Source organism: Mya arenaria, chromosome 2 (assembly GCF_026914265.1).
Source record: "Mya arenaria isolate MELC-2E11 chromosome 2, ASM2691426v1".
In the NCBI taxonomy this organism is placed as follows: domain Eukaryota; kingdom Metazoa; phylum Mollusca; class Bivalvia; order Myida; family Myidae; genus Mya; species Mya arenaria.
This window is the reverse complement of record NC_069123.1, coordinates 71397431-71416884: the sequence shown is the minus strand read 5'-3', so window position 1 is coordinate 71416884 and position 19454 is coordinate 71397431. Positions and strand designations below refer to the sequence as shown.

General features: G+C 38.3%; 3 protein-coding genes across 5 annotated transcripts; 2 read left to right on the top strand and 1 right to left on the bottom strand.

The window, feature by feature from the left end:
• On the top strand, positions 1-3977 carry LOC128217782 (uncharacterized). The gene has a single exon (XM_052925162.1). It carries the CDS (start codon positions 86-88, stop codon positions 3299-3301), a length of 3216 nt encoding a protein of 1071 aa, XP_052781122.1. The 5' UTR covers positions 1-85; the 3' UTR covers positions 3302-3977.
• A 5872-nt stretch (positions 3978-9849) lies between these two features.
• LOC128219106 (uncharacterized) lies at positions 9850-12385 on the top strand. The gene is made up of 2 exons (XM_052926931.1): positions 9850-10084; positions 10441-12385. Exon 2 carries the CDS (start codon positions 10504-10506, stop codon positions 11239-11241), a length of 738 nt encoding a protein of 245 aa, XP_052782891.1. The 5' UTR covers positions 9850-10084; positions 10441-10503; the 3' UTR covers positions 11242-12385.
• Positions 12386-15078: 2693 nt separating this feature from the next.
• Positions 15079-17214, bottom strand: LOC128220020 (uncharacterized). 3 transcript variants are annotated; one of them, XM_052928275.1, is made up of 2 exons: positions 17044-17214; positions 15079-16815 (listed from the first exon to the last, which is right to left on the bottom strand). In XM_052928275.1, the coding sequence occupies exon 2, from the start codon at positions 16747-16749 to the stop codon at positions 16090-16092; it is 660 nt and encodes a 219-aa protein (XP_052784235.1). In that variant the 5' UTR covers positions 16750-16815; positions 17044-17214; the 3' UTR covers positions 15079-16089. The 3 variants fall into 3 exon arrangements, with proteins under 3 accessions (XP_052784235.1, XP_052784226.1, XP_052784216.1); XM_052928266.1 differs by having other exon boundaries at positions 15079-16839; positions 17040-17213; XM_052928256.1 differs by having other exon boundaries at positions 15079-16839; positions 17044-17213.
• Between the last annotated feature and the right edge of the window lie 2240 nt (positions 17215-19454).

Genomic DNA, 19454 nt, shown 5'->3' with positions numbered 1-19454 from the left:
ATTTACGTTACACTATTTCAGAACACATTGATGAGAACATCATATCAAGAGACAAATATTAAAGAAGATAAGAGTCAAAGGAGCGATGTTTCGTGTGGTAATATTGTTGATGTGCATAGGATTACTTACAGCACAATTTAAGAAACGTTTTGAATTTGAGAATATTTTAGTCGGAAAGGGCACCCGACGAATTCCATGGCGATCTGAGGCATCAAAGTTAGCCTCGCTACACATGTTCAAGGGCGATGTAATTGTTGTGAATTTGTGTCTACCGGAAGCAACGTCCGTCACTATTAATGACCTTATATACTCCAATGACGGTGAAAGCGACAGATTAGAAGTGTTTCTGGACAATGCAAATATTGGAATTGTAAACACGGAGGCAAACAATGGTGGATTCGGATATTTCTGGGATATTTTCAAGTCGTCAGGGCAAGTAGCTGTGAGTCAGGAATTGTTTGCTGGTAATCATACCCTCGCGATATTTGTACAAGAAGCAGATTGTTACGGCAGTGAATTTGACGCTCTGGACATATCTCTAAATGTAAATGTCAATGAGGAGCAACTTTGGTGTGGTTTTGAGCTGATATATGCTGAAAACCCGACACCGTGTGCTGTGAAAATTGACAGCCCTCTAACTACAACTACACCAACTCCCCGTACGGTGCTTACTTCAGATTCTACTTCAGCACAAACAACTTCAGGACAAACCACTTCAGCACAAACAACGACAGAACAAACTAGTTCAGCGCCATCTTCTTCGGAACGACCAACTTCGAAACGAACAACATCAGCACAAACAACTTCAGAACAAACTTCTTTACAGCCAACTACTTCGGAACGAACAATTTCAGCACAAACAACTTCAGAACAAACAACTGTACCACAAACAACTGCACCACAAACTACTTCACCACAAAAAACTGCAGGGCAAACAACTGTACCACAAACTACTGTACCACAAACAACTGCACCTCAAACTACTGTACCACTAACTACTGTAATACAAACAATTGTACCTCAAACTACTGTACCACAAACTACTGTACCACAAACAACTGTAATACAAACAACTGAACCTCAAACTACTGTACCACAAACTACTGTACCACAAACTACTGTAATACAAACAGCTGTACCTCAAACTACTGTACCACAAACTACTGTAATACAAACAACTGTACCTCAAACTACTGTACCACAAACTACTGTACCACAAACTACTGTAATACAATCAACTGCACCTCAAACTACTGTACCACAAACTACTGTACCACAAACAACTGTAATACAAACAACTGCACCTCAAACTACTGTACCACAAACTACTGTACCACAAACTACTGTAATACAATCAACTGCACCTCAAACTACTGTACCACAAACTACTGTACCACAAACTACTGTACCACAAACAACTGTACCACAAACAACTGTACCACAAACTACTGCACCTCAAACAACTGCACCTCAAACTACTGTATCACAAACAACTGTACCACAAACTACTGTACCACAAACTACTTCACCACAAACAACTGCACCACAAACTACTGTACCACAAACAACTGCACCACAAACTACTGTACCACAAACTTCTTCACCACAAACTACTGTACCACAAACAACTGCCCAACAAACTACTTCAACACAATCTACTTCACCACAAAAAAACGCAGGGCAAACTACTGTACCACAAACTACTGTACCACAAACTACTTCACCGCAAAAATCTGCAGGGCAAACTACTGTACCACAAACTACTGTACCACAAACTACTTTACCACAAACTTCTGCAGAACAAACAACTTCTGCAAAAACTACAACTGCAACTCCTTTGACACAAACTATTTCTATAAGTACTTCAACCAAGTCCTTGATCACACAATCTTCAACATCTTCTGCACCTATAAACTCTTCTACGACGGAAGTACCGACTGAACAGACCACAACACCGAAACAGGTTTCTTGTCAACAGCTTAGTTACGAAACTTTATGTATAGACAAGACAAATGTCAACATAATGTTCAATCCGTCGGTGTTCCGCAATACAAAGATAATCGCACGAGAAGTACTGGAGGAAATACCAAAACGTCAAGGAACAAGAGTTGGAGGTCTGGTTCGAGGAGATAAAAACGAAAATAATGATCGTGGAAATCGCCGATCAAAAAGGTCGACCACGGGTTTATTGTGTGATAATTCGATTTGGATAATAGGTGTTCCGGATGAGGAGAATAAGGAACTTGGTCCTCTCAGTAGACATTCCTATATTGACTATCTTGTGGACGGAAAAAATAACCATAGTACGTTCCCCGGTACAATCGATCCTCGAGTCACAAAGCAGATATTAATCAAGTACAAAATACCTAGGACATTTAACATCAAAAGAGGAAAGGTCGATTTTGTTCTTGGATTAACTAATATCTCTGATAATGTTTCAATCGGGCTACATTACTATGGCAGAGCAGAAAAAATGCCTTCAGACTATGAATTTATGACATTCACCCCTACTACACTTCAACATGAGTGGTTATTTCCTGCTAGAGTGGTTTCTCCGTCGCTTCAGAATGAACTCGAACTGGTGACTGATCAATCGTCAACGACTCCTTTCAAGATCGACTTCCTGCAACTGCGCTATCAAAAGCGAGACTGGCCAACAACGGACGCACTTCTTTCCAACACGTCAAGCTTGTTTGTGCGTGGACGACGATACGGACCCCAGCAGGGAAAGCCCTGGCCTGAACATCACGGAATGGAAGTAATTTTTGATGATTCCTCGAAATCAGGACGTTTCAAAAAAATTGTAATTTACAAAATCCCAAACATTTTACTGTTAACTGTTATTGATAACGGGGAAATATACGTAAACCACGAAACCAGTAGAGGACGCCAACAAAGTATGGTCGACAGGAAAAAAGATCGGACATCGGATGTTTCCGGCTTCACGCTCGGAAGAATGGATCATCACATCACTCTCATAAATATTGACACGAGCAAGAACGAAGTTCACGTAACACTAGAGAAAGGAAAATACGTCAAGTTTCTTCTCATATATACACAAAATGAGACAACATTAACTGTGTTAGACACCAACATGGATTCCGGACCACTGTCATTCTTTTCCACGTACATATCTCGCACATCGGCCGCAGTGACGGATATGGTGATTGACGGTGGCACCACCTTCCCCGTGATGGACCCCTCGGTAAACAACGCTTTGGGGAAATCATTTACTTTTTTGAAGAATAATGATGACAATAGGTTTGATGTCAACGATAACCTTGAATTTGTGTTCCCTTAGACGATTATCCCCGTACGTTATCTTGTACTGTTTCTTCAATATTTTGATTTTGCCGACATTTGTAAATTCTCTCTATTTCCAATACAGAATGTTAAAAAACACACTATATAAGCAAATCTTTGGTGCACCACAGCAAACACTGACATCTCCATTTCTCTGTTCGTACTGGAAATAATCATGCAGATCAGAAGCAAGAGTTGCCAAATTTACATTTTAGTTATATTAAGGATGAATACAACTAAAAAATAAGAACAATACGGACATGAAAATATAGTTCAAATGTTTCGAAAGTGTTGTTGTTTGATCAACCATATCATAGATACCCTGTATTAGCAAATAAGTCCTAGTTTATTGACTTTATTGTCTCCCCATCCACTGAGGGAATACATACTGTTTTGGCATGGTTGACCGTCCGTTCGTCCATGTTTATGACTTTACCGACATTTTGTTTAGGGGCTTTTTGTACAGTTTTTAAACAGAAAGTTCATTCAAACAACTGTTGTTTTTTTAAGGAGAAACCTCATTGATCGTAAATGTTGGGACGTCTGTCTGCCCGTCCGTCCGTCTGCCCTACATACAGTCGTCTGTGCTTCAAAAGTTATTGAGTTATAGCCATGGACATGTACAAGAATGCGTATCAGCATGTGCAGTTATGCAGCTGAGGTTACGGTTGTGTTGACCCTAAGTGAACGCAAAGTTATGGGCCTTTACTTAAATTAAATGATTATAAAGAGGTGTGAATTTTGTTTCGGGTGTTTGACCTATTGCCAAAAAACGTTTGAAATTATGTATATCAGCACGTGAAGTTGTGTACGTGGGGTTGTGCTTATTGTTGAAGTCAAGACACAGCAGATCGGCTTCCACTTAGTTAAATTATGATATTCTGTCTGTCACAATCTTTTTTTCCTTCGTATATTTGACAGTATTTGAGCCGCTTCGCGCGATTTTGGGCCTTCGGACATATATTTGGTCTTACAATGATTTAATGTATTTGAATAAAATGATATTTCAGGAAGAAATTCTGAAAAATTCATGATGATATCACTTAAATTGCGTAAGATACGTGTTTTCAAGTGAGACCATGTATTGCGCATTTTGAATACTAAAGTTGACGTCATTCACATGACGTCGTTACAAAAGCCCATTATTCGAATGAAAAATAAACGTATTAATATAAAATAAAGCTTAAAAGTAAATTATTTTCTTATCACAGTTTCTATAAGGAACATAAATTAAGATAAAAATAATGAATCAGTTTTGTATTAATAATACATTTGGCCGTTGTAAACACATACTATTAATGCAATCAAAATATGTCGGGACGAAATCCATGGTTGCTATGGAAACTTGGGTAAACCAATGGTCATAAATCATCGAGAAAATGATGCACAAATGAAACCCCTTTAAAAGAAAGAAGTCTGGAAGAAATTTATTTACATAGAAAAAATTTATTTTTTTATATTAAATTATTTTTGGCATTTTTTATTTATGATTATTTCATTTGTATAAATTATGTCCGAAGGCCTAAAATCGCGCGACGCGGCCCATTTATGTTAACAGGAATGGTTATCAGTTGTGTACCCGGCCCAAATTTCTCGAAACTTCTTTAGTCTATTATAAAAGCATCTGGCTTACAGTGTGGACATACCACGTGGTTTGTGACGTCACATTTAGTCATAACGTGAAGTAAAATACCGCTCGACTCAAAAAGGATTATCGCTGTAAGTGTGTTATTTTTATATCAACTTTTATAAAACCTAGCGGAGGCTAAGAGGAAAAATGTACACTACACTCGGTAACTAAGCGACATGTTGAGTAATTATTAGTTTTTTTCAAAAATCGTGGGCAAATGCTGAAAATAGACAAAATATTGTTTGTTATGACGAGAAGCAAATTACGTTTCTGGTCCAAAAAGTTGTTTATATATATATATATTCACCATGTTTGCCTTAAAACGGAAGTCTCGGAATGCATATTCTATCCTCAGGATATATACATACCTACAAATAAGGCATACAGTATATAGAAATATCAAATGTTTGTATTTTTCATGTATCCGTAGTAACAGCTAGAAGATGTAGATACAAAGGATAAATTGCATGTACCCGTAGTTAAAGCTAAAACATGTAGATACAACGGATATATTTCAAGCATCCGTAGTAACAGCGAAAGCATGTAGATCAGGGGCGTAGCTTGACGAAAATAAATGTGTAGGCCACTTTCTTGGGGTGTCTCCCCCCCCCCCTCGATTTTTATTTTAGCTATGTTGTGGTTGGTGCGTTTTGTTTAAAAACATTAATGAGAACAACAATATCAATCTTTTTTACCTTGAATTAAATTTATATTAAGGCGCATTTGTCGGGATTTCAAATTTAAGCCCCTAACCCCCTATGCCTTTATTGCAGATTTAGCAATTTTATTAATTCGATTTTCTGAAAAATGTGTAGGCCGCGGCCTACACGGCCTAAAGGAAGCTACGCCCCTGTAGATCCCAACGATATATGTCATGTATCCGTAGCAACAGCTAGAACATGTAGATACAAAATATATAGTTCATGTATCTGTGGTAACAGCTAACACATGTATATACAAAGGATATATTTCATGTATCCGTAGCAACAGCTAGAACATGTAGATACAAAATATATAGTTCATGTATCTGTGGTAACAGCTAACACATGTATATACAAAGGATATATTTCATGTATCCGTAGTAACAGCTAGAACATGTAAAATAAAAGATATAGTTCATGGATCCGTAGTAACAGCTAGAACATGTAAATACAACGGATATATTTCATGTATCCGTAGTAACAGCTAGAACATGTAGATAGAAAGGATATATTTAAAGTATCCGTAGTAACAGCTAGATCATGTAGATACAAAATATATAGTTCATTTATTCGTAGTAACAGCTAAAAAATGTAGATACAAATGATATAGTTCATGTATCCGTAGTAACAGCCTGAACATGTAGATAAAAAGGATATAGTTTATGTATCCGAAGTAACAGCTAGGAGATGTATATAAAAAGGATGTAGTTCATGTATCTGTAGTTGCCGCTAGAGCATATAAAATATAGGACATATATCAAGTATCCGTAGTAACAGCTAGAACATGTTGATACAAAGGATACAGTTCATGTATCCGTAGTTACAGCTAGAACATGTAGAAACAAAGGATACATATCATCTGTAGTAACAGTTAGAGGATGTAGATACAAAGGATATAGTTCATGTATCCGTAGTAACAGCTAGAGGATGTAAATACAAAGGATACATAACATCCGTAGTAACAGCTAGAGGATGTAGATACAAAGGATATAGTTCATGTATCCGTAGTAACCGCTAGAGGATGTAAATACAAAGGATACATAACATCCGTAGTAACAGCTAGAGGATGTAGATACAAAGCATATAGTTCATGTATCCGTAGTTACAGCTAAAACATGTAGATACAAAGGGTATAGTTCATGTATCCGTATTAACAGCGATACATGTATATCAAAGGATATGTTTCATGAATCCGTAGTTGCCGCTAAAACATGTAAAATAAAGGATATAGTTCATGTATCCGTAGTTACAGTTAGAACATGTTGATACAAAGGATATAGTTCATGTATCCGTAGTTACAGTTAGAACATGTAAATACAAAGGATTTATTTCATGTATCCGTAGTAACAGCTAAAGAATGTAGATACAAAGGATATATTAAATGTATCCCTAGTAACAGCTAGAACATATAAATGGAAAAGATATATTTCATGTAACCGTAATAACAGCTAGAACATGTAGATACAAAGTATATATTTCATGCATCCGTAGTTACAGCTAGAACAAGTAGATACAAAGGATATAGTTCATGTATCCGTAGTTACAGCTAAAACATGTAGATACAAAGGATACATATCATCCGTAGTAACAGCTAGAGGATGTAGATACAAAGGATATAGTTCATGTATCCGTAGTAACCGCTAAAACATGTAGATACAAAGGATACATATCATCTGTAGTAACAGCTAGAGGATGTAGATGCAAAGGATATAGTTCATGTATCCGTAGTAACAGCTAGAAGATGTAGATACAAAGGATATAGTTCATGTATCCGTAGTAACAGCGATACATGTAGATGAAAGGATATGTTTCATGTATCCGTAGTTACAGCTAGAACATGTAGATACAAAGGATATAGTTCATGTATCCGTAGTAACAGCTAGAACATGTAGATACAAAGGATATATTTTATGTATCTGAATTTAGAGCAAGAACATGTAGATACAAAGGATATAGTTCATGTATCCATAGTTGCCTCTAGAACATGTAAAATGAAGGATATAGTTCATGTATTCGCAGTAACAGCCAGAACATGCAGATACATGGGATATAGTGCATGTATCCAAAGTAACCGCTTTTTAACAGCTAGAGCATGTAGATACAAAGGATATATTTCATATATCCGTAGTTATAGCAAGAACATGTAAATACAAGGGATATGTTTCATGTATCCGTAGCAACCGCTAGAAAATGTAGATACAAGGGATATAGTTCATGTATCCGTAGTTACGGCAAGAACATGTTCATACAAAGGATATATTTCATGTATCTGTAGTTATAGCAAGAACATGTAGATACAAAGGATATAGTTCATGTATCCGTAGTTACCGCTAGAAGATGTAGATTCAAAGGATAGAGTTCATATATGTAGATAAAGCTAGAAGATGTAGATACAAAGGATATAGTTCATGTATCCGTAGAAGCAGCTAGAACATGTAGATACAAAGGATATTGTTGATGTATCCGTACTAACAACATGAACATGTAGATACAAAGGATATAGATCATGTATCCGTTGTTACCGCTAGAATAGGTAGAAACAAAGGATATAGATCATGTATCCGTTGTTGCCGCTAGAATAGGTAGAAACAAATGATATAGATCCTGTATCCATAGTAACCGCTAGAACATGAAGATACAAAGGATATAGATCATGGATCCGTTGTTACCGCTAGAACAGGTAGATACAAAGGATATAGATCATGTATCCATAGTAACCGCTAGAACATGTAGATACAAATGATATAGATCATGTATCCATAGTAACCGCTAGAACATGTAGATACAAAGGATATAGATCATGTATCCATAGTAACTGCTAGAACATGTAGATACAAAGGATATAGATCATGTATCCGTTGTTACCGCTAGAACAGGTAGAAACAAAGGCTATAGATCATGTATCCGTTGTTACCGCTAGAACATGTAGAAACAAATGATATAGATCCTGTATCCATAGTAACCGCTAGAACATGTAGATACAAAGGATATAGGTCCTGTATCCGTTGTTACCGCTAGAACAGATAGAAACAAAGGATATAGATCATGTATCCGTAGTTACAGCTAGAATATGTAGATACAAAGGATAAATTTCATGTGTCCGTATTTACGGCTAGAACATATAGATACAAAGGATATAGTTCACGTGTCCTTAGTAACAGCTAGAACATGTAGAAACAAAGGATATAGATCATGTATCCGTAGTAACCGCTAGAACATGTAGAAACAAAGGATATAGATCATGTATCCGTAGTAACCGCTAGAACATGTAGAAACAAAGGATATAGATCATGTATCCGTAGTAACCGCTAGAACATGTAGAAACAAAGGATATAGTTCACGTGTCCGTAGTAACTGCTAGAACATGTAGAAACAAAGGATATAGATCATGTATCCGTAGTAACCGCTAGAACATGTAGAAACAAAGGATATAGATCATGTATCCGTAGTAACCGCTAGAACATGTAGAAACAAAGGACATCGGTCATGTATCCGTTGTAACAGCTTGAACATGTACAAACAAAGGATAAAGATCATGTTTTTGTAGTTACAGCTAGAACATGTATCCGTAGAAACCGCTAGAACAGGTAGAAACAAAGGACATCGGTCATGTATCCGTTGTAACAGCTTGAACATGTACAAACAAAGGATAAAGATCATGTTTTTGTAGTTACAGCTAGAACATGTATCCGTAGAAACCTCAAGAACATGTACAAACAAAAGATGTATTTCATGTATCCGTAGTAACGCATTTCCCACATGTTTGTTACACATATACATAATACGTTCAAAATAAGGTAGATTTTACGAAAGCATGTAGGATTTTGTTCAAGAAAAACAGTGAGTTACTATGGTCGTGTTAGTGTAGAAATTGAAAAAGAATATGTCGCATATAGCAGGTGGATGCTCTCATCGATTCGTGAAATGTAAACATTCGGAATGATATAATAGCCGTCATAAGCAATTTCGCAATAAATCCTATTTGGATATGATTAATACCTCCTCCTCATATGTAACAACTGCACAGCAATATTTGAAACCATTTTTTTTTTCTTTTGAATAACTTGCTATTATACAAATACGTTTGAATGGCCATCTTTACTATAAAACAACAAGTCGGCTTAAGACGCGACGTTTAAACGCCGCTTATCCGTATGTGATCATCCAAGGCCAGGTCAAACTACAAGCTGTAGAACATGTATATACTACATTCAATATTTGTCAAAATATTGCAAAATCATCGATTTTTGGCGAACAAACATTGGTTTACGATCTAGAAAGAGACTTACGTGGTTTATATTGCATAATATACTGCCGTGTAGGTGATTATTTACAAATGTGATTCATGTTATATTTCGGATATTACCTGTCTTAATATACTTACAATAACATGACAGCAGTAGTGTGTTATAACACAGAAACATAAATGTATCGGATCATACAAAACCAGGTAAGTGTACTACATGTATACAACGCTTTAAACCACTTATTTATTTCGAGTACGTTTAAAAAATAGCACATCGAAATGCGTATAGCACATGTACATGTAAATATGTATTAGCAATTTTCATGTTTTGCATCATGATTGTAAATATTTTGCATTAGCTTGCTACTGAGATATAACAATTGTATTAAACACCAACCCTACATTAGATCCTTTTTGTATATATGTTTTTGATTTATCAATTCATTAATTCAGATTTTTTCAGATGATGATTATTTCATTATACATGTACTTAGTTGTACTAAACTAAGTCGAAACGCGTTGTGGGTGTAGGGATTTTTAGGATATTTTTCTCATTTTAGGTACTCAGATGTACGTACATACATCTATTTGCATGTAGATCCTTGGAGAGGTTTTAAAACAAAATGTCAGGCGATATTGAAAATGACTTTGACAGCTCTGATCGTCTGCTGTATGAAAAGGACCTCGAGACGGACGTTCATGGAGATGCAGACGACATCCCTGGCGCTCGTGAAAGACTTTTAGAACAGTCTGAAAAGGAGAAGCGTTCATCGGGAGATGAAATACACGTGGAATGTTCTGACGAAGAAAGTGTTCAGCAAATGTTGAGAGCTTTAGTTGACGATGAAAACCGAAAAGATTTGATCAGGAATAAGGACATAGGGACGGATATTTCTCAGGAGTCACCTAGTGATACTATTGAAAAGCAAGGCTTGCGGACAGGAGCGACAGGAAGTGAGACCAAGAATGTTTCTAGTGCCAGTTTTGCTGATATCAAGAAAGTGAAATTACATTTAGAAGTATCAAGCGATGCGTCGACTTTACATGTTCCACAGACGACTGCCAAACGTCCAATGTCGGCAGTTGCGCTGGAGAGGCGCCAACGCGCACAAAAACTCCTCCAGAAGCACAACTCGCAGAAGGGCAAAATAATATGTGGAATTTATTGCATTATTTTTATCTTAGCAATCGGAGTCGGAATGCTTTTTCTTGCCTACTTGTTAGGAATGAATGACCTGTATATCGTGGGTGTGGTGTTCAGTGTCGGTGGGGTGGTGTTTGCCCTGGGGTTTGTCTTCGTTCGCTGTTGTATCAAGTACGACGACGTGGACTATTCGTCCCTTTATGTAGACAAAGTGTGATGACAGATGCCTTTACTTTTTAATACAAATCAACATGAGTGTGGTTTATAACAACTTGTTAAGTTGTATAGATGTGTTTCCGACTCACATAGAAACATAACTGGTGCTGACTGTAACACTTGCTATTTCGACTTGCCGATGCTAAAGTGATCAATTAAAGCGAGTATTGATGCGAGTATTGATGACCAACCATAGATTGCCATAACCCGCTGGGCAACTTTCAACCCGAAATCACAGAAATGTTTCTTGCTAGATCCTCTTCTAAAGCGCAACAAGTTATACTTCCTCATAGTCCTGACTGGCTATAATCCGGCCTACACAGTCATGGCGTCAAGAGGACTAGGGGCCAGTTTTAGGAAAAATTAAGACAAGAAAATAGTATCCCACTTTTTGTAGTCAAAACATGTCTAAGTTTGTTATGCGAAAGTTGTATATGTGAAACCAGGCCAGATCTAAGATAGTTCATGTACATCACTGCCTATTGGGTTTTTTTTTTATCTTATTTCAAACTCTCCCCGAGTCAATTGCCTACATCAATATACAATCAGGGTGACCTCACACACTGTTGGCCGATGTAGGGCCACCATAGCACGGTGTTTCTACAGTTAGTTGTAAACTGTGTTTGGAACCTGATCTCAATTGTGTTTGAACTGTACAGAATATGATCTGATTTTTAACACATATTTCAGCCTCAAATAACAATTGTAATTTATCATAACAGGGACAGGAACTCTATTAGTTTATTTCTACCGTTCCAATCCTGAAATTTGATTATGTACTTGTATTGAAATGTTGATTAATTTTGCTCAATAAAATATGTTTAAACCAAATGAATACCCTATATACTACAATTGTCTCTCTAGCTACCTACTGTAACTACAGTTACATGTACATTGTATTTTTAATCATGTATGCCAAAATGATTTATCTGCCAAAATCAATGTGAATTTTTATTCCAGACTGCATCTTTGACATACTAGTACTTATATATGCATAATTAGATTGCAATTTAATTCAAATATATCTCATAATTAATAAGAAATGTATTTTGCCTTTTATGGGTGAATTAGTAAATATTTTCAATTTTCATGGTATAGGATTGTATTCGTGTAAACAGTAATGCAAATAAAGGAAAATACTCGTTTCTGTCCTCATTGTGTTTTCCTAGCATTATCGAATGACACGAGCATCATAGAATACAGTTCTGCAATACGATTACATTGGAATGTCTTATGATATTTACAAATTAACTGTTTATAACCATCTATTGGATTTATCAAGGCCACCGCAGTAATACTGTGAGAACTGTTCATAAATACAACAACAAGTCTTGGAACAAGTCTGTCATTGGTCAGGAACACTTGATTAAATAAAACTTGCGTTATGTAGTTTCTGTTACTATTTACCAATAGGTTTCAAGGTCGGGAGAAGGAGACACTAGACACTAGAGAGAATAACTTACATAGCTTTATTTCTTGTGACAATGACTCAAGTTGACCATTTACCGGAATGGCGATGTAGAAACATGACACGACCACAACAGTCCTTGTAACCAAATATACTCTGGAAATCTACATGATAAAGTCGGCAAGGAGAACATCGAGGGGTGAATGCGAATAGGTTCTAAGTGACATTAGATAAAGAAGAAAATAGAACCTTTTCGCTTTCACCCCTTGATGTGCAAAACATAGAAATGCTATATTTATATACTGTCGGCCTGCTGCACAGAAACACTCCAAACGTCAAGCTGTCCCCGCGTGACCTTTATCCCGACACGCGCAGCACTGTCGGCCATTAGACAAACAAAACCACACAGTCATGACAAAAGTCCCGCCCCCAAATATAGCACAGACGACGTACAAGTCGCGGATACCCAGAAAGAAGGCCAGCAGACAGCAAGCAACGGATGTGGCGGAAGTTGTTACGAGCAAGAGGATTCCCGTACACAGGTTGGAGAGGGTCGTCGCCATGGGACGTCTGTATGGCAGCAGGTGTGCGAGTCTTGTGTGCCAGTCTTCCTGGTGCCGCCGTGCCATGGTATCAGACACAGGTTTCCGGTTTATGTTGCAAGTGCAATTTTAACGAGTATAACCACTCTCTTTTCAACGTCACCTGACCAGATACATCCTTCAAAACGGCATCAATAAGATGTATGCACTAAGTTAGTTAGTATGCACTCGTTACAAAATTCATAACTGTTCGATGTAATTATTTAGTTGTATAATTTGTATTTCTTTTTTATAACAACAAACTGGAGAAAACACACAAATGAGAAGTAATTATATGTCGCGTTCTATGATATCATGTTTTTTTCAGCAAACTACTCTATACGAATTTCTCTCTATGACGGTCTGTCAAAACCAGAAATCGCAAATTTAACATTTCTCTACATTGGGTATTGCCTGCTAGGCAACGAGTTCTTGTCTCTAGTTAAACATCTGAAATGGTATAAATAACCGCATATTTCTAAAAATTCAATACGGATTGTCTCCTTGAATCATGCGACTTTTAATGAGCTATTGTTCGACTGAAGAGCTTATAATTAAATATAAAATTAGGCTAGACAATCGTATCAATGTCAAAAGAACACTACACAGTTCTTGCTGTATGACGTGTTGAGTTCAAGTGTAGCCCCTCTTCAATGGTCAAACTACTGCACGGTCGTCAGCTTCCCCTTACAAACGCTCAGGCAGATTAAGAACGTAATCGCGAGCGCTCCGCCAGCGAAGATACCGCCGACAATTAACAGGTCCCTGAGGCTGAACACTAAGGCCGCCACAAGGCAGGCGGCTGCCAATGCATAAGCGAACACGATCACCAGGATGCCCACGCACGTGGCAGACCAGGCGCTCCTCTGCCTTTCCGCTGAGTGCATTTTCAGCAACTCCTGATTTCGCTTTGTAATCTGAGCTTCCGTCGCCTTGCGTCCCATATTTTTGTTCTTTATTTGACGTGAAGCCAGCGTCTCGAGTTTACTTCCGGTGAGGACTTTTAGACGTATTTAAACATTTTAAGCTATATCCGAACCAACATTTACATTGGGAACATGTCTTCAATTATTATTTTGTATGCCCGAATAATAAAACTCTTTCTTACTCCAATGTCGTTATACACATGAATTATTCTTAGCGCTAGACTAGTTGTGAATATACTTTTAATTCGACAATCGGGATTAAAGAATGCCCGGTTTCGCTGCATAAAACTGATTAAAAATACATTGAAAGGTTTTGAAACCTATATGCGATCAGGTATGCATGTATTCTCAAACAAACTCGATTTAAGCTTCGGTATTTGTTTTATAAATCTAAAAATCTTTATATAAGCCTTGTAGTCTAATATAAAATTAAAACCTCAGTTTATTTCTAAGAAAGACAAGTTCAAGAAATGGTGACGTGTTATTTATGAAATATGAAGTCACCACTGGTCTTTCTAACATTTCTGACTTCCTTTATTTGTGAGGGATGGTCCCAGTTGTTGGCGTTGGATGGGGCGCAATGCAAGGCGAAAATGTTGACATGCCCAAATTTTACTTAAAACATACATTGACCCCTAAGTTTGACATTGACCTTGAAAGTACATCGCTGGGACATGAACTCCACGGTCAACGCAGCCCCTGCTAGCATATGCTCTCACTTTGTGTAGCATAGGACGCCTCAAATTACGAGATCCATGCTGACAGGTAAGGTAGGGTTTTACAACGTTTTAAAGAATGTCAACATCAGTCGTTCTGTACAAAGGTGTTGTAAGACAAAATGATCCCGTATTATAAGTCACATTGAGGACAATGTAAGAAAACAACAACAACAACAACAATCACAACAACAACAACAACAACAACATGGTATCTGAAATATTATTTTCTTTGACATCTTTTAAGAAAGTAACAAAAATGACAAACATGCATGGAGTATTAACTAAAAGAGGTACAATACAATATCAATCTAAGACAAAAATTTGGCACATTCTATAAAATCAAGTTACTCAGAACTATACACTACATACAGTTATTGCTACATTTCACAGATACAACTGTGTAAGAGGTTCAACAGGAATGAACGACAACGTACAACATAGAAGTGAGATTTGAGCAAAATAAAGAATGAAATGATAATTAATTGAAGTATGATGCATATTCGCAATTCACAACGTTTCTCAAATAAACCTGCAAAATCGATATTTACTTTCAATACCTGTCTGTAAATGATCAGTATGGGACGAAGGTTTCAACATTACTTCACAGCAGCATCCGACGAATAACTCACTGCGTAAAAAGAATTATTTAAACAGTGTCCTGGATGGAAGAGGTAAAAAAACATTCAACCAAACCTGTTTGGATTGCATACTTAGTATGACATAAAGTTATTTACACTTAACAGGGTTGGATCCAGGATTTGATGTTAGCGAGGGCGTGACTTAGGTGCGTAATCATTTGACTTGCGCCCCTCCCTCAGAACCGAAATTCATTTTGTCTTGTACGCATTCGACCCATTACATCGATGGGATCAGTGCACTAGGGGCTATAACTTTATCAAACGTCAACGTTTACATTACCTCATTTGTACATTTTACAAGTCATTACTCTTCTTTAATTATATAGAGGATAATTGTTTTTCTCATAAGCGTAAGGCCGTAATAAACTTCAATGAGTGAGAATCAAAGGCTTTACTAGTATTTCATGAGAGGCATAACTCAAATCGATAGTTTCGCTGTTTGAAACATATGACATTCTACAACTTACTGACTTTAAACGATTTGAAACATGCGTGACTTAAGCATCATTGATAATCTACTTCAAATATCTTTTCATAACAGTAATGAAAAACAGCAGTAGAGTCATCGATGTAGATGTTATAGAAGTTCAAGGTCACTCATTTCTCTATCATCCGCAGACGTTTGTCTCTGAATCTCCTTCGTGAACACGGGGTTTCCGGTGCTACCGGGTTCTGCAGGAAGCGCGAGGCGGGGCGGCGGTGGGGTTCCATTCTCGAACCGGACGTCCTTAACGGTGGCCGGGGTCGCTAGGAAGGAACGCATTCTGTGATCGTAGAGGGTATTCTCCGTTGGAGCGGACTGCATATCGTCAATATCATCCTTCTCAAAGTTTGTGTTATAGTAGCCCTTAAACGCGGGCTCCAATGGCGACTTCATGTCTTTGAACGGTTTTGTGGAACTAGTCATTGCGTAATTATTTACAACATTACGTTCGCATCTTGGTCTACAAATGGACATGTACATCATTCCGAAAAACACAACACTTCCAAAGAGAAAAATGGCCCCTAGCAGGTATAAGTCCGGCACGTCGTTAACACTTGCGAGTATAATCAAGATAATTCCTAGCGCTATCAAGATCAAAGCGAGAAGCGGTAAACAGCATATATTCCATTTCCGCTCAACAAAGTGCTGTGGACTATGGGTCTGTGCATACACCCGGGTATTCTTCTTCTCAACGACCTTGACCTTCTCGCTTGGCGGGCGGCCATCACGACCCCCGGGCTTCGTATCCGGCATGGTGGTAGGGGGCTAATGATAGGGGTACTGGCATCTAACAGTCCCACTGATTTTTCATTCCGATGTCTAAAACATGGACATGCACGGTGGCTAAATAAAAAAAGATACAGTACGAGTTTTAGAGTATCAACAAAAGCCAATTTGAAAGGTTTATTATACAGTACTGTACTTGATAAGGGACTTTTTGAATCTTATAACACCACCATATAGTACATAGTATGCCAAATTTCGTAACGAAAACTTTTAAACTATTGTAAATAAGCAAAGATGATGTAATGGAAATACATTACCTACCATAAAGACGTTTTACATAGCCGTTCTCCGTTATACTCAAAACAATTTTAATTTCTTTTACAATAAGGAACTTCGGAATTCTTCGATATTTCAAAATATTTCAACTCCATGTAAATAAACTCCGCCATGTTTTACTGTATTGAATGACTATATAGCCGATAGATTGACGGTACCCAAGAAGAGATCGATAGATCACGACAGTCGAATGTAAAGCCCCGTTACAGGCGGGCGGGTCTGTTCATGCAATCTATATTAATACCGTATTGATAAAAATCAAACGAAGCTATTGATCGCGATCCTGGTTATAAATGTTAAACAACGGTCTCTGATTGCCTTTTAAGCTAATACAATACTTACTGTCTAACGTTCACTTATTTATAAGACAAGCAGACAGAAGACACAAGTATCACACTTCGTTGCAGCAGAAAAATGGAATAGTACGTCGTTTGTTCGGAGTAATAAACAAAGGAAGACAAGCAAAACACACAAACCAAACATGCACCGGAGTAATAAACAAAGGAAGACAAGCAAAACACACAAACCAAACATGCACCGGAGTAATAAACAAAGGAAGACAAGCAAAACACACAAACCAAACATGCACCGGAGTAATAAACAAAGGAAGACAAGCAAAACACACAAACCAATCATGCACCGAGAACCATCTGATTGTACACCCAGTGCTCACAAATAAAATCATCGAGGAGCAGAAAATCAACAAAAGGAGTACGAGATATTTTGTTTTATATAAAAACAGATAAAACATTTACAGCAAGAAGAGTTATTATCGGAAACTCTCGTTCGTGCTAGCTGCACCTTTTTCTTTCTGTCCTACGCAAATGCAGTGTATGTGTTCATGGAATTAATAAATCATACATAATCTAACCACATGAAGTGTACATTATGTAAATACAAGATATAACAAAACATATACATGTATATTGTAATAAGTAAGAAACAGTGCGTGGTTTTAGAAAAAAATGCATATGAGAGCAAAACCAAATGTTTACAAGCGTAGATCGAGCAAAAGATATTCACAAGGACAACTGTATCTAATGTTTCATGCTAAGTTATAATTAAGAAAATGGGAACACGCCCATTGTTATAATAAATGAGAAGGCATCAATTATAAAGAATGTGCAATAAAGTTGTATGTTTATGCATACAATGGATGATGAATCATTATAATGGTATGGCTGTCTTGGTAAATACTTATATATCTTTATGAATTTAAGCAGCTCATTATCCTGTATGATCACATTGCCCTATATGCCTGCACAAAGACTTTGTCATATATGCCTGCACGATGACCCTGCCATACATGCCTGCACGAGGACCGTGCCATATATGCCTGCACGAGGACCTTGCCCTACATGCCTGCACGAGGACCTTGCAATACATGCCTGCACGAGGACCCTGCCTTACATGCCTGCATGAGGACCTTGCCATACATACCTGCACGAGGACATTGCCTTACATGCCTGCACGTGCCATACATGCCTGCACGATGACCTTGACATACATGCCTGCACGAGGACCTTACCATACATGCCTGCACGATGAGCGTGCCATACATGCCTGCACGATGACCGTGCCATACATGCCTGCACGATGACCGTGCCATATATGCCTGCACGATGAGCGTGCCATACATGCCTGCACGATGACCGTGCCATACATGCCTGCACGATGAGCGTGCCATACATGCCTGCACGAGGACCTTACCATACATGCCTGCAAGATGACCTTGTCATACATGCCTGCACGATGACCGTGCCATACATGCCTGCACGATGACCGTGACATACATGCCTGCACGATGACCGTGCCATACATGCTTGCACGATGACCGTGCAATATATGCCTGCACGATGACCTTGACATACATGCCTGCATGAGGACCTTGCCATACATGCCTGCACGAGGGCCGTGCCATACATGCCTGCATGATAACCTTACCATACATGCCTGCACGATGACCGTGCCATACATGCCTGCACGATGACCGTGCCATACATGCCTGCACAAGGACCTTGCCCTACATGCCTGCACGATGACCGTGCCATACATGCCTGCACAAGGACCTTGCCCTACATGCCTGCACGATGACCGTGCCATACATGCCTGCACGATGACCTTGCCATACATGCCTGCACGAGGACCTTACCAAACATGCCTGCACGATGACCTTACCATACATGCCTGCACGATGACGTTGCCATACATGCCTGCACGATGACCTTACCATACATGCCTGCACGAGGACCTTGCCATACATGCATGCACGATGACCTTACCATACATGCCTGCACGATGACCTTGCCATACATGCCTGCACGAGGACCTTACCAAGCATGCCTGCACGATGACCTTACCATACATGCCTGAATGAGGACCTTAACATACATGCC